This window comes from Myxine glutinosa, chromosome 1 (genome assembly GCF_964187855.1).
Source record: "Myxine glutinosa chromosome 1, kmMyxGlut1.1, whole genome shotgun sequence".
NCBI classification, from domain to species: domain Eukaryota; kingdom Metazoa; phylum Chordata; class Myxini; order Myxiniformes; family Myxinidae; genus Myxine; species Myxine glutinosa.
In genome coordinates this window covers 228,873,078-228,895,167 of record NC_136261.1, presented here as the reverse complement: position 1 = coordinate 228,895,167, position 22,090 = coordinate 228,873,078, and the positions used below count along the sequence as shown (strand labels likewise).

Here is a 22,090-nt window from a genome sequence, read left to right as displayed (position 1 = left end):
TCACGTCGTATTGGCAATCTGCTTCGCTATACCAAAAATTACGGCTAAATCCTTTTCGATTGCACCCAGCTTTTGCAACTGATCGGAATTTTAATGCATTGATGATAGAAAAGGTCGTTCCTTGTCGGACTCCTCGGGCTGTTGCCGTCTGCTGGTCAACCAGTGCTATTGCCCAAATGGCCAATGCACAGCAATATTGTAAATGGATGGTTCATAATCACTGCTTGTATTTTCCATGGCACAGAGAGGGCACACACTTGTAAAACCTGACTTCGATTCCCAAGTCCCAACCCAACCATAAACCGAGTGGTGCTTCACAAGGAGAGTGTCACCCGGCAACAGAATTAAACTATTAAGAGGGGAAGGGTGGGAGAGGGAGGGAGAGGGTGCATCCACATTATGGTATTTAAGGGGGGATTGAGGTCTCATTGTGGAAAAGCTCATCCAAATTAATTAGTTGCTATTCAACACTATTGTATTTCACTGTTATTACACCAAACAAGGAAATAAATAAATCCTTTGCCAGTGCAATAATTATTAAATATTGGCACAACACAAATTACCTTAATTCTTACCTGGGTAAGTTTTATTACTATTTTTTTTACCTCTTTTTTTTTTTTTTTGTTTTTTTGTATACAAGATCGAGGCTCATGACAGAGCGAACATTAATCACACAGAAAGACAAACCGACACATAAAACATATAACATCGGGAGCGGTAGACAAGATGGGGAGAGAGGGGGAAGGACACAAACACAACATTTGAGAGCAGGGACCGAGAGACATGGAGACATCGAGAGATCTGGGAGAGGGCTTTGGGCTTTGGGGGGGGGGGGGGGGCATGGGGGTGGGAGAGGTATAAAACATATGGACACTGCCAGGACCTCCAGGAAAGAAGTTGGAATTTCAAACAAGGTGGATCTGGGGTGAATTAGCGGGGGTAGAAAAGATCAAGGTTTTGGATGGGGGAAGATAAGAGATGGTGGTGAACAGCTGTTTTAAAGACCTGGAGGGAGGAGTGGGATTGAAGGGAGTGAGGGAGTTTGTTCCAGAGGCGGGAGAAAAGAAGAATGAAAGAGTGAAGGTGAGCAGACAGCCGAGATTTCGGCAGTTTAACCATCAGAGGGTTGCTGGCAGATCTTGTGCGACCTGTAGGAATATTTGGGGGACAGAGCACAGAGAGAGCTGGGGGTGCAAGGCCGGAGAGGAGTCAGAAGAAGACAGAAAGACCACCTACCTGCCTGCGGTGAGTGAGTGAAAGGCCCTCAGAGATAGCTTCATCGCGGGAGATTCCAATAATTCTGAAAGCTTTGGTTTCAACAGCGTGAAGCCGAGCTAGGTGTGAGGCAGGAGCACCGGCCCATAGGGGAGAACAGTATTCCATTGAGCTGCGGATGAAAGCCTTGTATGTGGTGAGGAGCTCAGGTGTGCCGAGGAAGGACTTCGCACGACGGAGGATGCCCAGTCGGCGACTGCCTTTGGAGGCCAGCTTGGAAATGTGGTTTTCCCAAGAAAGATCATGGCAGATAGTGAGACCCAAAAGCTTGAGCGACAGAACTTCTTGGAGAGGATGTTGAGAAAGTAGATGGGAGGGTTGTCCAGTCGATCTTTTCGGAGAGACACAGTAAGAGTGTGAGATTTGTCAGGATTGAAAGACATGTTCCACTTGTTTGACCAGTCTGTGATTTTGTCCAAGTCTTCAGAGAGTGAGGAGGCTGCAGACTGCCGATCTGAGGGAAGAGGAATGGAGCGGCAGAGAGTGGAGTCATCAGCAAAGAGATAGAGAGGATTTTCCAGAGAGTCGGAGAGATCATTGATAAAGACCAGAAAAAGCACAGGGCCCAGATCACTGCCTTGGGGAGCTCCAGCCTGAACAGGAAGGGGAGATGAGAGAAATCCATTCAGGGCCACACGTTGACTACGACCAGAGAGGAAGTGCGCAAGCCATGCATGGAGATTTCCATGGATACCAAAAGAGGAGAGTTTGGTGAGCAGAGCTGGGTGCCAGACCGTATCGAAGGCACGTGATATGTCAAGGGAGACAGCTCTGATTTCCTGTTTGGCATTGAGGACCTCCATCCATTGTTGAGACAGCAGAAGCAGCATGTCCAGAGTAGAGTGACCAGGTCTGAAACCAAATTGATGATCAGAGATCAAGCCATTGGAGAAGAGGAAAGATTTCATATCTGAAGCAATGATGGATTCCATGACTTTGCTGATAATTGGGAGAAGGCTGATTGGTCTGTAGTTGCAAGGATCTGTTTTTGCACCTTTTTTGTGTAAAGCGGTAATGTTAGCTGATTTCCAGGATGCTGGCAGATGACCTTGAGCAAAAGAGAGGGTGAAGAGAACAGAGAGAGGGAGTGAAAGAGCGGAAGAACAGGATTTTAGGACCCGTGGGCTGATGCCGTCAGGTCCAGTTGCAGAATCAGAGTCGAGGTTTGACAAAAACTCCTCCACCTTGTCAGGAGAGAAGGACACAGAGTCCAGGAGCAGTTGGGTTCGACTGGGAAAGGTGGGAACAGCGAGAGATGGGTTTGGGACTAAAGATTTTGAGGCAAACACAGAGTTGAGGCATTCGGCTTTGTCACGTGTCACTTTGTCACTTTGTCTGCCACCTAAGGTGGATGGAGGTTATGTTTTCACCCGTCTTTTTGTCTGTCTGTTTGTCTGTTTGTTTGTGTGTGAATGCGATATCTCAAAAATTTGTGGACGGATTCGGACGAAATTTGGCAGAAATGTAGTGTATGTGACAAAGACGAAATGATTAGATTTTGGTGAAGATCCTGATTCGGATCCGACTACTAGAATTTTTAAATTGATTCTTCACCATTGGGAGATAGGGCCAAAAATGATACAAAGCAGGATATCTGAAAATGTTGTGGACAGATTTGGACGAAACTTGGTGGACAGCTTAGGTGTGTGACAAGGAAGAATTGATTTGATTTTGGTGAAGAGTTGAATATGGATGCAGACACGAGAGTTTTTTAATTACTAAAGTACTTCTTCACCATTGAGTGATCAGGCCAAAAACGATATACTGTATAGCATGATATTTAAAAAACATTGTGGACGATTTTTGACGGTCGACAAAACTTGGTGGATGAGTTGGTTAAGCGACAAGAACAAGCCGATTCGATTTTGGTTCAGGTCCAAATCCAGATCTGACCCATCAGTGGGATACAAAATGTAAACTGTTGAGCTGGGCGGAGAAATGCACTCTACCAAGTGACGTAATAGTTATTAACCTCGCCAGAGGAGAGGGCATTGCATTTGAGTCCGTTTGTCTGTTTGTCTGTCTGTCTGTTTGTTTGTCTGCACAGAATAAATATGATTTTCTCTGCAACCGTTGGTCTGCTTGACAGGAAACTTTCACCATAGTTGCACCTACACCTGTAGAATTTGTTAAATAATTATGACGTCATAGGTCACGTGGTATGGGCGCCATCTTGGAAAAACCGAAAAACTTTGCACCTCTATGTCTAAAAAGCACTGCATAGAAAAAATTGAGACATGGCTCATTGTAAAGAACTCTCCATAGGTGTGATGTCATAGGTGCCTCCATTAAGACGTCATAATTGGACAAGTACAAAACTTTATCCGACTAGGATGAAATTTCTTGAGCGTCATCCACGGATAAATTGGTGGAGGGGAAAAAAAATGATGTCGTCATCGGTCACGTGGTTCGGCCGCCATATTTGTTTTAACACAAAAGCCTTAAAAACCACTGAAAAAACGTCCTGGCGAGGGTCTGTAATCTCTGCTCTTTCTTGTTATTATTGTTCTTATAATATTAACAACCTTTGCTGTACATATGGGCTGCTTAGACCGAATCCAATAACGTAGTGAGCTGGCCCTCTATAAAGTGAGTAATCAAATTACACACACCAAATAACTGTTACGTCATTCTTCCCTTCCCTTCAGGGCTTCAAGCCCGCTGTTCACCACCATCTCAGCTCATCTAGCATCCACAACCATGATATTTTATATCTCCGTTAACCCTGCCCAAGCCCAACTCTTTCCTTGTTTCCACTTCTGTGATTGAGAGTTTGCAGCTTTATCCACCTTGTTCACCCCGTGACCTCCCCTTGCACTCATTCTTCCCCACGTCCTTTATTTCTCCAATCTCCCCCTATTTTGGCCATCAAGCCTTGTTTTGGTGTGTTCCACCCCTCCACCCTGTCTTTCTACTGTTCTTTTCGTTATATTACATCCTGATCCGTTCTGTGCTCCAGCTCCTCAATGAGCCTCGACTTTGTATAAAAAGTAACGAATGCTCATATAATGCTTACCCTTAAATGACTAAACAATCTTGCACTTATAAATACAAAGAGATATTGCGAACAATTCCATCTTGTCCTTAGACATAGTGCGTAGATTAGAAAATATCACTAAACGGTGACTAAGAAAGCCATACACAATGGGGTTCCAAACAGAAGACATTCCCAGTACTAATTCCTCCACAACACGAGAAATTTTACAGAAGGAACGAGACATTTATTATTACGAGCAGAGTACCTACCTTTTGGGTGGGTCAGGTTTGTGCATTACGTGCTGAAAAAAGTATAGTCTGTGTTTTGAAAGACGACTATGCATGTTTGCGTGGTGTGCACTTAAAAGGTTCTAGATGTTCTAACGGTCTAAGGGTACGTTCCAATCATAGTGAGTGTCTAAGCCCTAAGAGGTCGAAAGGGTCTAATCTCTCAAGCATGTAAAAATGGCTAGAAAGGTCTGAGTGGTCTAAAGCTCCAATTAGTCAAGGGTCCAATCTGTCTAATCTGTCTGAAGGATGTAAGGGTTCTAAATGGTGTTAAGGTTTTAGGGGTCTTAAGGGACTTAAGGGGTTTAAAGGGACTTAAGGGGTGTAAAGGTCTAAAGGTTGAATGGATCTAAAGGCGTATAAAGTGTCAAAAGGGTCTAAAAGGTTTTAAGGATCTTTGAGGGTATTTAAGATCCTTATGAATCTTCTGGGTCTTTTGGGTCTTCAGGGTCTTTTGGGTGTTCTGGATTTTTGGGTCCTCCGGGTCCTCTCGGTCTTTGGGGTCATTGGGGCCTTTTGGGTCCTCTTGGTCCTCTGGGTCTTTTGTTTTGGGGTCTTCTGAGTCTTTTGGATCATTGGGATCATTTGTGTATTTGGTAGTAGGGGAGGAGTGGGAGGGGGGGGGGGGGCATGGGATAAGGTGGGTGACTTCTGGGTCCCTTAAGTATTTCAGGGTTACAATTGTGGGTGGTGTTAGGTCAGCTGTCCAACCAATGGGTGAAGAGTGAACATACATACAAACACTTGCTCCATTATATATATATTATATATTATATATACATTATATATACATTATATATATATATATATAAAATAAATTGTTAATTGTTTTTTGTGCTTAACCCTTCATTAATTAATGATTTGTTTTATATCAATTTGGAATTTGAAATTGTAATGGCACTGGATCTGTATTGGACCCACCAGGTCATCGAGGGATCTCGTAATGCCCGTAATGCCCATACACGCCCCACTTTTGTCTCCCCTGGCCTAAACTTTATTTCCCTTGTCTCACCTCTCCTCCTACATTCTCCATTTACTTATTTAGATCTTACCATCCTCCCTTTCACCACCTTTCTCAATTTAGGCTTTTTTATTTATTTAAATTTAGTCCTCTCAGCAGTGTGTAGATAATAAATATAAAGCCTAAAATGCAATTATCCCCAATGTGCAATTATTATTATTATTATTAGTGCAATTAATTAATTAATTGTCTCTACATTTGTTCTTAGTCATGGAGTTATTGCTATAATAAATAGCCACAAGAAGCTATGACTAAATGCATCCACCATTTTTGTTTATTCATTGCATTGGTCATATTCCATCTGTTTTTCTTCTCTCAATTCAGATCATGCCAAGTGGCTTCCCAGGAGATTTCCCTTGCAAGTCATCTGACTGTGTGCATCAAACAGGAATGGCCATTCCCTTACCAAAGCCAAGTCACATTGGCCAACACATGCCCACTTCAGTCCACTCCACATACAATACCATCAGCCTCCACTTACGTACATCAATCTGGACCCTGTGCATATGAGAATTCTAACTGTGGTGGACAGTCCAGATGCTACTCAGGAGCCGTCTGTTCTATGGATGTACCATATGATGCATCGGATATTGGCGTACTGATACGCACTTCTCCTACGTCCCTGGCGGCATATGTCAATGGAGCACCACGATTGCCACCCATGGACGTGTCTCCACCAGCTGGAACTTGCGGCAGCCTTGAGGCTGGGGATTCGGAAATCCCAGCCGGTTTTGGTGCATCCGAGACTGAGCAAGGCATGCCCTGCCTCCCTTTAGATGTGAACTTTAGCTACGGAGATGGAGGCAGTTGCTGCAATAGTGGAGACACTACAGATACGGGAATGGGTTCAATTTTCGGGGCATATACGGATGTAAAGCGCTTTGGACCTGTGCAGGAGTTTTTTGACTCTGGGCAACCTCCTCCACCCTACCATGTTCACCGATCCCCCACTGATGCATCTCGTGAAACCTACAGGTTAGGTTCTGGGAAACCATTAACAGAATCAGCCAACAGGTCACATCATTACATACAGTCTTGTGGTCCGGTTACACCCAGATCTTATGATCTATGTTTTACATCTGATCGGCCACCTGCTGTTTCCTCAGCCAATGTAGCGTCCCCTTCTCAGCAAAACCTCATGCACCACAGTAATATTGGTGGTCAGGGTTGCCTGAGCCCTCTACAACTTGCCCCACCACTTTGTCAGAGCCCTGGGGTACAACTAGGATCTGGCTCAACGAGCATATGCCACTGGCACGAGTGCCGAGTCGTATTTCATCAGCAGGAGGAACTCGTGCGGCATATTGAGAAAAGTCACGTGGAGCCAAGGCGTGGTGAGGAATTCACCTGTCTCTGGAGTGGGTGTCCCCGCCGAAACCGGCCATTCAACGCACGCTACAAGCTGCTCATTCACATGCGTGTGCATTCTGGAGAGAAGCCCAATAAGTGTACGGTGAGTTGTATTGCTTGAATTTCAAGCTCATGAAGTTGAAGTATCATGTACGGAAGCCAAGAATGAAGATACACGGGATTATGGCAATTTTATGTTTTCTTGATGGATTTACTTGTGTGGCAAATACTGATGAGATGAAGACCTTGAAATAGTTTCATGGTGGGTGACATAACAAGTGGTCTTCAGTTAATTTATGCAAGTTATACAGGGAAGTTGAGTGAATGTTTAGGCTCATCTCTGAGCTGTATTGTCCCAGATTCCATTTCTGTATCGGACTACAATTGTCTGGTACAGTGCGAGCAGAGGAGGCCCCTACATCATCGAGCAGGCCATCCTTTCCAGCGGACATACAATGTAAAGACCCTCCCTTTGGTATAACCTGGACCTCAAGTAGCCTCGAATGGCCACTTCCTTGCAAAAATTCAAAATTAGCTTTAGTGTACAGTTACCACCCTTGCTTCATTATGAGACTTCCTCTTCTCTAAACACCACAGTGGCTTCCAACATTGGATCATTTCACATCAAATGTGCAATGAATGGTCGTTTTTTTACGATCTTAAAGGCAATCAAGTGCAATAGCATCCAGAAAAATAGGTATTCAATTCTTTGTTCATTTGTTTGTTTTTTGTTTGTTTCAACTGAAAGATCTTGGTTCTTGGAAGACCGATAATTTTCAAAATATTCAAATATAGTTCATTATTTATTTGCTGTATTATACTCAGAGTGGTCAAAAAAATTGTATGAAGATACAAATGTTTTATTATCCTTCAATACATCACCATATGTAATTAGTAAGGTAGTAGGTTGTAGACGGCAACCACCCAGGGTGGTACTACCGTTCAGGCTTTGGAGCGTTAAAGTGGCCGGAACCATCTTACGCTCTCCGTGTCAGGATTGCTGGTCTTTTACTTTCTGTCTCACTCATACTACAGCTACCGGCTAGCTTCAATCTCTCTTTCTCACAAACGAACACCATACACTTTTCATCATTCACTTTTCTTCTCTTTTATTTAAAGCCTGGCGTCGATGAGGGCTATATAGTCTGTGCCTGGAGCCTCCAACGTTAAAAAAAAAAAAGGTGAAAAAAAATTGCATTTCAAGCCATGTGTTATAGTAATGTTAAGTAAAATGTCCTCAGGTATCATGAAATATAGGTTTTGATATTATTGAAATATCTGGCTGGTTTGTAATCTACTGAAAGCATTCAATGTTACAAAGTGCACAGAGTATTCGACCTTCTGGATCGCCGTGGTTAAGTCGAAACAATTTCTGTGTACAGACAAATTGCACCCTCAGCTCCGTCGGAGCGGATCACTTGAAGTCTCAAGATTTAGATTGAAGACGTAGGAGCGTAGGGATCTTGTGAGCCGTTAGGTCCTTGGGTTGTGGAATTCCTTATTGTTTAGCCTGTGGACCACTGCGGAGGGGCAACGCTCTTCGGTATTGGTGGAACGGACCCACAACAGGTGCTGTTGTTTCGTACCTTAACGCTGTAGCCTGCCTGTCAACACTTCACTGAACGCGCAGCTTGTCGGAATCCTGCCTTAAATAAACGCTATTCCAACCTTGCCAGGGAAATTATCTTGCTTTAGTCAACCATCTACTTGAATACGGTATGATTTCCTTTTGGCTAAAGAGACATACATAATTGAAAATCCATTTTGGGATGAGCAACATATTCACATCAGGTTCTGGTGGCCTCAATGTAAGGACGTATGCCAACCTCACATTCAACTATTATAGCTACTATCAGTCCCACCTGGTGCATCTCAGGGGAAAAATCTGAAGCGGATTCCTCTGCCTGCAAAATGTAATGGAGGCATGACCTTGCTTTTGACCTCGTAGCTGAAACAGTCATACCACATGCTCTTTGGCAAAGCCTGGAGGCCATTATTGGTCTGATCTTTACATGTTTGGTGTCTCTGCTTTCACCGTCACTTGATGTTCAAAGCTTTTACTTTGCAGCCCAACCTTCAGTCAGCCACCTTTCATTCTTCGTTCCATTTGGGGTTTTTTTGCAGGGGGATGGGAAATTGCGGACCGTATTTCCTCGAGGCATGTGTCTTTCCTTACCTGCAAATTGTTGCGCTGCTTTAAAGGGGCCCGTACGCCGTTCATCACAAACCCTGTTTGCCTCTCGCTGTCAGCCGCGATTACGTGCTTTTCCTACAACCATGTGAGGTGATGGACAAGGCCTCGCTGCGGGCATATTTCTCAATAAAGGTAAATTGATAACGGGTTCCAAAGTTTTCTACACTGCATCTTGATGCAGTGCAGGTTTGCGTTCCACTTTCATTCATGAGAAGTCTCTGAAACTATAAATCTGTCAATGCACCCATCGATCCATGGCAGGAATTGGTTGCAGATTCCTTCCATCGTGGTGTATTTGACAAAAAGAAAGTGGTAGGATTCCCTGATCACCCTCATTTAGCCATTCATTGGGAACGAGAGGTCACGGCAAAACTCAACATCAGTAGCGGGCTGCCATCAAGTTAAGGAAGTGGTGTGTGTGCCATACTCTTTACAGAGCGTTGGTAAACGTAGTCTATTGGGAAGGGCGATACTGGGTGGTTTGTCAATGTTTTCCCAGCATTTTGTCCATGCTCTATTCCTTAAATGCTGAGCGTCAAGCAAGGAAGCATCTCACACCATTTTTAAAGTCTTTGTTATGGCTCGGCAGTTGTTTAAACCACCGTCCACGCAGACGCCACCAAATCCACGTTCTTACCATTACGCCACCAAATCTGGTTATACATATACACACACACACACGCACGCACGCACACAAACACACACACACACACACACACACACACACACCATATAGACACACACACACACACACACACACACACACACACACAAACACACACACACAGATGCTTCGTCTTTTAGCAATAGATGCAAAAATCTAGTATAAACAAAAATACAAGGACAACAGCCCTCACAGCTCTCACCCGACCCCCCGAACCCCTCCAACCACCTCGAGGCATATGTAAATATCAAAATTTATTAATCGTAATATCATCACTTTAAAAGTTGATTTTAAACTTACCCTGTGCACTCACAAGCCCCAGGTATGACCTTCCTATCGCTGGTAAGAAGCACCCAAACGACATACGGTGTCTCTATCAGGGAAGTCTGCTTGGCACATCAGGCTCCCACATGAATATTGCTGGCACAAGCTTTGTGTATTTTCTTGTCATGAAGATTGTTGAAGAGTTGGTAACCATTACTTTTCTTGTAATGATACACAGCATCGCCTTTCCAGTTTCAGACGTCCATTAAAAAAATCATCTAGCCTGCCATATTCACAGGAGGCACTCCCGCAAGGTTCAATGTCCATTAATTGGCAGTGATGGTCGAGGGTTTGGGGAGTGTGCACCTGTCCACAGTTCCAGTCTTGTATCGGTCAATGCCATTGTCAGTCTGCAGTACAGGTAGCTGTAATATCTTAGCTCTGTGAGTTGAGAAAGTTCTCTAACTCTTTCGTTATGCAGAGGCACACCACTTCTCTCAGGTACTGTTCCACTTTCAGATTATTTTAGAAGCTTTGTGAGCCATTTTACCTTGCAGTCCTTATCTCACACGCACAATATATTTTGGCTTGCACTGATGGCCACTGTCGCTAGGTGTTAATGCGCATGCGTGCCAAGCATTCTGGGGGCAGATTGCATTGTTTTCTAAAATCTTGTATTCATAAAGGTCAGTCTCTCATACGCTTATTAAGGCAGTATTAGAATGATTTTGGATTCCAACTGATGTTTTAAGCCTTTATAATGCAGGTATATATATATATATGTATATGTATATACATGCAGGTATATATATATATGTATATGTATATTAAAATATATATATATATATATATATATATATATATATATATATATATATATATATATATATATATATGTATATATATATATATATGTATATATATATATAAAAAAACACAGTTTGTGTGTGTGTGTGTGTAATGTTACCGATAGACTCCTAAACGGAGAAGCTTACGTGCTTGATATTTGGCATAGACATGGCCATTGAGCCTGGGACGAACATGGCCGAACTCAAAATATTTGACGATCCATATTTTTTGTTCATATTTACCTCAGCGCATTTCAGCGAAGTACCCGCTAATCTCAGCCGGTTCCAGAGCAGCTCGCTGATTCGCTCAGAGCGATCACGTGATGTTCCACCCCGTCACACGTCACACGTTTTTTCACCTTTTATGCGATCGTGTTTTGTATCGATTTTGTGCGATATGAATTAAATGTCTTTGAAACAGCTGTGAAACGTCTTTCCACAACCCTTCCGTAACCGATTGGAGCAGTTTCTTGCCGCACAAAACGAGATTCGCGAAGCGAGTTGGTCGAGTCGTGCTGACCAAGATGGCGACACGGCGGCTTCACTTTTCACGGAGTATGAGCGTTCTATATATTTTCAATTCAGTGCGCCCGTGATTTGTGGCACAGACATGACCATTGGGCCTTCACGGTGTAATTTGTGCGAGGCTTTTGTCCGAGTGAGCTTGAGTCGAGAGGGCGAATGTACGGGTTGGGAATGTACGGGTCTCCCTTCCCCCGCCCGGCAACGCCGGTACTGGAGGACGTCACAGGATCGGTGAGTCTCCAAAACCCGCTTCGTGCTGTTGCGAATATGCAGGACTATGTCCGATTGTTGTGCTGCTCTCCGACCATGAGAACTGCAACGTCATTGTTGACTGGCCATCCCCTTCCCTCCCCCTTCCCCCTCCCCCCTCCGTCCCCCCCTCCGTCCCCCCCTCCCTCCCCCCCTCCCTTCCCCCTCCACCCTACCCCCTCCACCCTACCCCTCCCCTTCTCCCCTCCCCTTCTCCCCTCCCCCTCCCCCCTCCCCTTCTCCCCTCCCCCTCCATTTTCCTCCTCCCCCTCCCTTTTCCCCCTCCCCCTCCCCCTCCCTTTTCCCCCTCCCCTCCCCCTCCCTTTTCCTCCTCCCCCCTCCCCCTCCCTTTCCCCCTCCCCCCTCCCCCTCCCTTTCCCCCTCCCCTCCCCCCTCCCCCCGACCCCTCCCCCTTCCCCCTCCCCCCTACACCCTACCCCCTCCACCCTACCCCGTCCCCTTCTCCCCTCCCCCTCCCTTTTCCCCCTCCCCTCCCCCACCCTTCTCCCCCTCCCCTCCCCCCCTCTTCTCCCCTCCCCCCCCGTTCCCCTCCCCTCCCCTCCCCTCCCCCCTCCCCTCCCCTCCCCCGCCCGGCAATGCCGGGTACTTCTGCTAGTATATATATATATATATATATATATATATATATATATATATATATATATATATATATATATATATATATATATACAGACTTGGCATTTAATATGGAATTTTTTTTGTTCTTGACTTGGGTTTACTTTCTTAACTCAGTATATCAATCTGGTGAGTTTCTTTTACACTTTGGTGATTTATTTGTTAAAAGAACCATGTCACTGATTGTCTGTCGCAGCAAGAAGTCAACAACAGGATTATATCACAGGTGGCGTGGCAAAATGTACGGACAGGTGCATTTGATGATTGGCTTCACATTCGGGTATACAAGGGTTGTTGCGTTCTGTATTAGTGTAAAACAACTGCTGCATGTCTCCAAAAGTTATTGCCGCTTCCTCTGGAGATGGTCCGTCAACTCGACAATGCTGTTTGTCATGGAGTGGTGGCTTTACAAAATTACGGCATGAAACAGCGTGCTATTGCTCGGCAGTATGGCATCACTCAAGGTCAGGTGTCAAAGATCCTGAAACGAAATGCTCAGAGGGGTGTCCCTACTCCAATACCGAGGCCAGGACGTCCCCGCAGAACCACAAGGAGGGATGATCGCCAGCTGCACCGGTTAGTCCGCAATGGCCGTACCAAGTCAGCTAATCGGCTTAGGGCTGAGTGGCAGCAACTGACAAATGTGCCTGTATCCAGAAGGCTAGTCAACCAACGACTCGTTCAAGCAGGCGATCGTGCCAGGCATCCCCTGAGAAAGCCACGCCTGACCAGACAACACCACCAGCGCCGATTGCAGTGGGCCAGAGAGCACCGTCAATGGCAGCCAGGACACTGGAATCACGTGATCTTCAGTGACGAGTCTAGATTTCTGGTCTATCGTCAAGATGGCTGCGTCCGAGTGCGCAGACAAGTGCATGAAGCCTACAACAAAGATTGTATAGTGCCAAGAGTCCAAGCTGGAGGTGGTGGGGTAATCGTTTGGGCTGCTTTTTAATGCAGGGGGCAAAAATGACCTGGTTGTTCTGAATGGAACCCTGAACCAGTTCAAGTACAGGGCCATTCTGGAAGAAACATTGCTTCCATTTGCTCGTGCAGCCTTTTGAGGAAACTTTGTCTTCCAAGATGGCAATGCACGGCCTCATGTGCTTGCATGATCCAACACTTTCTTGCTGACCATGGTGTAGAGCATATGGAGTGGCCTGCCATGTCCCCGGATATGAATCCGATTGAGAACTTGTGGGCAGAATTAACGCGTCAAATCGACCACTTGGACCAGCAGCCGACCTCTGTGCGTGAATTGCAGCAGGCTATTGTCACTGCATGGCAAACGATTCCTGTCCAAACCTTGGCAAATCTCGTGAACAGCATGCCTCAACGTGTACGTGCTCTCCTGAATGCTCGTGGGGGTTACCCGAAGTACTGAACTGTAATTTTACTGTCCGTAATCCCAGCCGTAATTTAACTTTTGTTTTTGTTAAAAAAAATTTTGGCTAATGTGCAAAATAAAGAGATACTTCTGGAAAACGCACAGAAGTTTAACACAGTACTGTCCATGAATTGAGTTCGATATCAGTTTACATCACTTTCAAGGATCAATTTATTTGTTTCGAAATGTCAAATGTGGTTTTTGTTTCTTTTAAAGGTCACGTTAACAAAATCTAGCATAGTTTCAACATAATTCCAATGAACTTTTGGTTCTAAGACACCTTGAAAAGTAAGTTCACCCCCACAAAAAAATATTCCATATTAAATGCCAAGTCTGTATATATATATATCATGCGGTTGGCAATAAAGCACTGTTCATCCATTTGGCAAAGTCTTCAAAAGGGCATAACACTGGGCTGAACATTTTTTCTGGTTTTTTTGCTTTGACAACGGAGATGTTCATTTGCCCAAGCAATATCGGCTGCAGAAGGAAAGCAGTAGGAGAGCAATTGATGCTGATATACAGAGCTTTAAAGATGATTTGACGCTGCCAGAAGAATCAGAAGAAACCACATGGGTTGTTTTGAGAAAACTACAGGAGAAGACATCTTGCTGTGGAATGGAGTTGTAGCAAAGAAAAGTATGTGCCTAGTGCTGTGGAAAGAAGAAGTTAGAGAGGAGATTTATTTTCTGAATGAAGAAAGAATTCCATCGGTAAACAAGCAGGATCTTAAAAGTGAGGCAGATGATATGACATGGCAACGTGAGATAAGCAAATTGGATTGGAAATGCTAGTCATGGCAAAAGGCCACCAGATACATGCACGAGGCTGATGGCCAACAGGTACCGTGAGGGGACGTTGAATAGAACGCTGAAGAGAGAGTTCAAGAGTTCGTGCAGGGTAACCGAGTGGGATTCCTGCAGTCCGCTCGGAGGAGTCAGCCGTGGTGTCGGTCACCCGCCGTGGGTGCCGCGGTACCCGCCCCGCACCCAGACTCCGTCGCGTCGCCCTTCGTGGGTGCACCTTGACTATCCTAGTCAACGTGCGGGTGGACCTCGCCCCGCGACAGATGTGACCGCCGCTTGGTGCACTTCCTCCGCGTGCGGTGCACCACGACCTGTTCTGAGGCACCTTGGTTTTCGACGGAGAGCTCGACGATCTGTGGTATTATCGTGCATCATTATCAAGACTTATCTCGACTTTAAAGATGCATGAGGTGGGATGGAAAATTATAAAGACCACTGAGATAAAGGTTAATAGATTGCTGAGAATAAATCCTCACATGCGTCCCTCTTTCAGCACAAATTGTATCTGCCACTGAGGGCATTATCAGAGGAGCATACGGTTGCTAAATATGGCTAAGGTATTTATTGCTTGTTTCGTAACTCGACTGATTTTTTTTCTTTGGGGTTGGGGTAAGAGGGTAGATAAATGTGTATTGTCTATATAGGGCATAGAATGCCATACAAGCACTTACTGAGGCAGAAGGTAGACTGATAGAAAGATAAGTTATGAGGCCATAGCAAATAGGGGCACAAGACATTGTATGAAGAGCACAAAGTGTTTGGTCTTGCTGTTAAAGTAATGTAAGGAAGGGTTTGATTGATGATAATGTCAGGTAAGAGAGGAACAGGACAAACTTTATGCACATACATAATATATATGCATATACAGTATAATGTATATTGCCACACATTTCATTGAGAGTGCAAATGGCCAATTGGGTCAAGTTCTTAATGTTCCAGTACTCTTCATGTTCTATTGGTTGAATTTAAGAGCCTAATTGCACCACAGAAGTGAACCAGTAACACCCTCCTTGCTTAATAACAATTTGTTCGAGGCAGACAAGAAAATAAACGAAATAACATTATCCATATGATCTATGTTCTTGCCGCATAGATTAGCCATCGCAGCAAGGATTAAGTATTCCTGTCGGCGAAGTGTTGGATCTTTTCTGCTCGTAATAAAGAAACAAGTGGTCGTAGTCTGATACTTGCAAAATCAGTCGCTGCTACCTTGCCTTTTGGACCTCAAAAGCAATAAGCTTCCAGCTTTTGATAGGTGAACCAATTCAGTGACCCAATATGCAAATTCTGTCCAAATTTCTCAAGGCAGTCGGATGAAAACGGACTTTTATGTGACCTTTACCTTTTGACCTCAAAACACAATCGGCTTCAGTGATCCAATATGTGCACCTTGTTCCAATTTCAAATCAATCGGATGTAAATTGACCGTTTTGTGACTTTGACCTTTGGACCGTTTAACCTCAAAAATGATACACTTTTAGCTTTCGATGCATGAACCAATTCAGTGACCCAATATGCAAATGCTGTTCAAATTTTTAGGCAATCTGATGAAAATTAACAATTTCATGTGACCTTGACCTTTTGACCTCAGAAACAATAGACTTCTAGCTTTTGACTAGCTCTACCAGGTGGTTAGTTTTCATGAAGATCGGTGTGGAATTGCGACCTGTAGATGATTGACAAACAAATAGAGACAGAGAGAAAGAGATACAGAATAACAGATAAGATCAACCAATATACTTGTTAATCTTCGATTTCCCAAGTAATAAGTAGAACGGCACCCAGTAGAGAGCAAACCTCCGCCTGGTTGGCCATATCACTCAATGGTGAAGAATCACTTTAAAAATTCGACTAGCAGGATCCGGATCCGGATCTTCACCAAAATTGAATCGATTTATTCCTTGTCACACACCCAACCTGTCCAGCAAGTTTCGTCCAAATCCATCCATAACTTTTTGAGATATTTTGTTCACAAACGGACAAACAGACAGACAGAGGTGAAAACATAACCTCCATCAACCTTTGGTGGCAGAAGTAACAAGAAAGAGCAATCAGAGATTGCAGACTCTCACCAGGACATGGTTGTGTGGTGTGTGTGGTGTTTGTTTTGTGGTGTTTTGGATAAGGTTCGTTGTTCTATCCAAGATGGCTGCAAACCACGTGACCTATGACGGCACCATTTTCACACGATATGCAGCAATGGTGTGAAATTATATTTATGAAACTTCGCATCAATAGGGTAAGAGCTTTCAGAGAAACAATTTTTGAATATTTTCTTTAAATCCAATATGGCTGCCAAACAAGGTGACCGATGACATTTTTTTCTTTTTCAACATTATATCCTCATGGACAGTCTAACATATGGTTCAATTTTTGCATCAATCCGTTCAGTGCTTTCAGAAAACCACCTTTAGAGGCCATTTTTCCCCGCAAGCGGGGGTTGGCCTTTTTCGGGAACTGTGGTTGTTGTTGTTTTTCGGTCCCCTTTTTGAAGCAATGTTTTACGGCCGGATGCCCTTCCTGACGCCAACCCTTTTTGCCGCCTTTAACGACAAGCAGGGAATTACCAGTGAACTGGTACTCAAATTTGCCGACCTCGGAAGGATTTTCGGAAGGACATCGGAAGGTGCTTTCAGAGAAGAACAGTAATTTAATTAATGCAGTTTTTGAACAAATCGAGCCAGACAGTGTGACCAATGACTTGATCGTTTTCCAACTTTATTCCCCAAGGCTAGTATATAATGTATGGAGCTTCACATTGATCTAGTAAGCCATTCTGAAAAAGAAGGTTTTCATCTTCAATCCAATATGACTGCCGAACCACGTGACAGATGATGCCATCATGTAATAATCACATACAATTTTTGTGTAGATGCCACTCAAGAAAAATATCAAACTGATTAGATCAAGTGTTCTGCTTGTCTAATTATGACGTCATAATGATGGCACAGATGACCATCATTAATATGTGTTGTTCCCCATGGGTAGTACTTGACAATGAGTCATATTTCAAAAAATTTCATGGAGCGGTTTCAGAGATATCGAGAAGCAAAGTTTTTCAGTTTTTCTAAGATGTCGCCCATACCATGTGACCTATGACGTCATTATTATTTAAACAAGACCAAAAGTCTAACAGCGGTGTAGCCGGGCTTGTAAAATATTATAAACCACAAACACAGGTGATTAGCTGTTCAAACAGTCGCTAATGCTGTTTATAACATTAAACAAAGAAATTTGGAGGAATCCAGACATCCATAAGGTAAGTTTTACTTACAGAACTGAGCGAAGATCTACTGTAATCTATATACCCCATAAGGGTTGGACGTGTGCCCATTTACCAAGCAGCTAGCTAGCGCTTGCCAAGCCAGCCGTTCCATAAGTGTTTTGAATGGAGTGCTTGCTCGAATGCTTTACCCACTTGGCGATCTCTCCACAATAAACTTGGTAAATGAACACACACCCAATGTTCTTGAGACCCGACCATAGAGAGATTGTAATCTGTATACCCCAAAGAGGAATGACCTTTCCTGCCGCTCTCGAAGTGAGCGGGTGTCTACGCTGTAATGACATCATATACGTAATGACGTAGCATGTCGGCCGGACACAAAACTTCCGCTACTTTAAAATATGTAAGATATATATTTAACCTCCAGTAACGTTGCAGTCACTACAAAGGGATTAGTGTTACGATTAGATTTACTATAATGATAACGTTACGTTATTATTACGAAAATTATTTTATTTAAAAAAAAACCGAGGTGAATTCCTTACTTCCGCTTTTACACTGCTTCAATCCATGAACTTTCCATTCACGACATTGGGATTAAAGTGTTATGGTTATATTTACGATAATATTATTATTATGACGAAAATGTTACTACTGAAACGATACCATTGTATTAAGAAACCTGGGGTTAATTTGGCTGAAGCGGATGTTGAGTCATAACGCCTAAGGCCTATACGTACCGTATTGTTGGAAGAGCCGTAACGCCGATGCTTTTGATATTTCATGATCATTTTAACAATTGGTTTGTTTGTGTTTCACACTGAATGAAAAACGTAACAGTAGAGCATGGCAATTGTGATATATGACAGGTTCGACAATATGTTCGGCATGAACGGCATATAAATCAAATGGCGGTGCGTGGAGAGTCAGTCGCAGCACCCCCGTAATGACATCAGACGTAATCACATCACCCTGTCATGTAACCAGATTCTCAGCTCTGATTGGTATACATTTGAGGGGACATTCATACATACATACATACATACATACATACATACAAACATACTACATACTGTCCTGTGGATGGCTCTATTAAGACAGAGCACCCACGGATGGCTAATTGAGCTTACTTTGAGGCGTTATCCAATTGATGGCGGATGATACGCGAGACGGAATGAAGAATACCGACTCACCTGGACGGCCGGCGCAGGCGTCTTCACCCTGCAAAAAGTAACTCAAACCGAGGCGGATTTTATGTACAAAAATAACGGCTTTATTGCCTGACCCTGAGAACAAGAACACAACGATAAAGCTAAACCCCCTAGTGAGTGCTCCTACACACAGACTTGCACATGGACGAGGGAAGATATATAGTAAAATAAACCGTTGTGTTCTGTGGTGTGGCTTAGCTCTGTCTGGCTGTAGTGTCAGGGATCATCCGGGGATCGCCAGGCTCCAATCACAGCCGTCCGACGCGGCTCCGGTCGGCGGGGAGTAGGCCTCGACGCGCCCCCGTTCAGCAGGCTTCGACAAGGCTTCTCGCGCCAAGCGAGTGAGCGGGCGTGCAACCCGCTTCCACGTGTCCTTCCGAATTCGGCACGAAGCTGCGATGCACCCAAAGTTCAGGTCAGAAAGGAGAGAAGGTCGAGGTGAAGGAAGGCGTGAGGGCAAGAACGAGCGAGGTCCAGGCACCAACGTCTATCTCAACGAGCAGGGACGAGAGAGAGAGAGAAAATGTCGGTCTCTTCTGCTTTTTGTCAATCCCTCCTGACGTCATCTCACTCTCTCTCTGCCAATCCCTCTCGGCCAACATTACAGGCTCAACTCTCCACCAATGGCCGCGTCACTTCTCTCTCATGCCATTCGTTTGATGGCCACTCAGCTCGTCTCTTCCTCTGCCAATCGGCGGCCTGCTTCTTACTCGCCCCTCCCCCCGGCCAATCACGAGTCCTTCTGGGCGTGGCTATTGCCTGGCTGAGCACTGAGTGTTACTATGCAAGCTGGTGATGTGGCTGGCTGTGGCTGCATCAGCAGTGCCCCGAACTGGCTTCCGGTGAGTCTTATTGTTCTTATGACGGAGGGGAAATTTAAGTAGTGTGTGCGATAATGGGCCTAACTAATGTCTGCGGTGCGTTGCCTTACGGGACACAGGTATGATCACAGGTTTGACACACCGGGGAATTAGCATAAACCCTATTCTATCTAACACAAGGCCATCCTCGTATGACCACAAAGATGCACTTAATCCGAACAAACTGCCTAAACAAACTTATTACAGGTGAGGTTCCCTATCATGACAATCGAAGCACCTGCCTATGCAGATCTACCTGGATCTATATATCCTCCTACCCCACCAACATAACAATACATACATACAGATGGACAAACACTGTTCTAGACGGCTCTGCCCGATGGGCTACGCCGTAAAAAGGGACAGGAGGAGGCGCTCCTATGGTGAAAATTTCCCGACGATCGGACCAACGGTTGTAGAGAAAAACATACTCACATTTTGTGTGGACAAACAAACAAGACAAACAGACAAACAAACGGACCCAAATGCAATACCCTCCCTAGCGAGGGTAATGATAACCATTGATTATAATGATATGAGCCAAGAGGGGAAGCTAAAGGACAAGAGGAAGGGATAAAATCCAAATTAATGGAGGTGTTGAGGGTGGACGGGTTAGAAAAATGAAAGAAATCAGGCCTGTTTGGCGAGCACTGAGAACAGGATGATATGAGAATCGAGAGGCCGGAAGTGCAAATCGAGGGAGAGATGACTATTAGCAGCCACAGCTGTTTGCAGATTTACTGTGGTGGACACTTCGTAAACATTGGTAGAAAAGCCCTGAGGGCATCAACTATGCACAAAATATCACAGTGAGTGCAGGTGAGGGAGCCCTGAGGGTGTGTAAGGCACAACTTGCTATTGTGGTGGTACGGTCTCATAGATACACGTGAAAGAGCATTGAGAACGTCAACTGTAAAGTGCCACAATGGTTAGAAGCAGGATTATTAAGAGCATCAGCATGGTTCAAAATTCTGCCACATGGATGCAGACTCTTGAAGAAGGACCGAAACATTACAAAATAAACACCACTCTTAGATCCCCATGCAGGACCGAGTGAGTATGCATTTCTGTGTTCAACGACTGACAACCTAGACTACCCAACACCAAAGACTGGATGCAACTCCTTTATCATCACTTGCTCCGTCTCAAATTTCCAAAGGCTCAACGTTCCAGCATCTCGTATTGTAATTCTCCCGAATCTTTCTCTGCTTCACTTGCACTGCCAGGACTCTTTCCCTACTTGACTCTCTCCCAACTCGACTCAACTATCGTTGGCATGTCCCTTAAATTGTCTTTCAGCACGTTCCACCAACAGTTTGTTTTCAAAGCAACCCCATAATCAGTGGGTTGGCTTTACCAATGGCTAGTTTCGACCAGCCTTCTGGAGCGAACATGCAAATGAATGTTTAATTGTGCAGACTGGAAGTTACCAGAGGTGTTGGGGAAAAGTCTGGAATACAGAATTATGGACTACAAGACTAAACACCACCTGCTGGTAATCTAAAACTTCCCTGCATCACCCAATAAATTAATATTTACACCCTTAATGGAATGATCATAATGAAAGTAATATACAATGTCATTGAAATAATTATACACACAAAAATCACTTTTTCCCCCTAATGTGTATATGCACTGTGTATGTATGTATGTATAATATATATATATTTATATATATAATTTTTTTGGAAGTCAGCCATTGAGGTGCTTTCTATATCCAATTTTTGCTTTGCAGTAAAATTAAAACCAGGTTGTGGAAGGTACTGTAGTTACATGGAGATTTTTTTTTCAAAAGTGCATGGAATTTTTTGGATCTTAATCACCAATAACTATCTGCAGATGCACATCGACATCTATTTCAATGTCAGTGAGATTCATATAAGAACCAGAGATTTTTTTTGGCTTGAGAAAGAACAACATGAATGTTCACGTCCAGTTATGATCTTTTCAATCCATGTATGAAGTATCCAGATGGGAATTCTTCCTCATCAATGTGTCTGCATTGATGAAGTGAAATACAGAAAGTCATTTTTCTGATGAATGAATGAATGATTAATTATATATAATCAGTTACTGTACTTGATCCTCGTCATTGATCAAGAATCGAATGTAATCAAATTTAGACTTCCGATCATTATCGGCCTGGCATTGTGTTGATAATGCTGTCCCAACATCATGAATAGATTCTATCATAATAAACACCAATTTGGGTAGCCAGTTGTACAGCTAATTTTGTTATAAAATACAATAATTTGTGCAAACGACAATAGTCCCCAAAAAACCCAGCTTGCTGTTCAAAGCAAATAATTT

General features: G+C 44.0%; 1 protein-coding gene and 1 long non-coding RNA gene across 2 annotated transcripts in view; both read left to right on the top strand.

Annotated features, from left to right (window-relative positions):
• The window catches only part of LOC137434944 (uncharacterized), an 85,078-nt gene extending 78,974 nt beyond the window's left edge, over positions 1-6,104 (top strand). The window contains exon 3 of the long non-coding RNA XR_010985972.2: positions 5,885-6,104. This is a non-coding gene — a long non-coding RNA (uncharacterized LOC137434944). The remainder of the gene's footprint in view (positions 1-5,884) is intronic.
• A 39-nt stretch (positions 6,105-6,143) lies between these two features.
• The window catches only part of GLIS1 (GLIS family zinc finger 1), a 247,379-nt gene continuing 231,432 nt past the window's right edge, over positions 6,144-22,090 (top strand). The window contains exon 1 of the mRNA XM_068130592.2: positions 6,144-7,013. Within this exon, the coding sequence (XP_067986693.2) occupies positions 6,222-7,013 (792 nt within the window). The 5' untranslated portion in view covers positions 6,144-6,221. The remainder of the gene's footprint in view (positions 7,014-22,090) is intronic.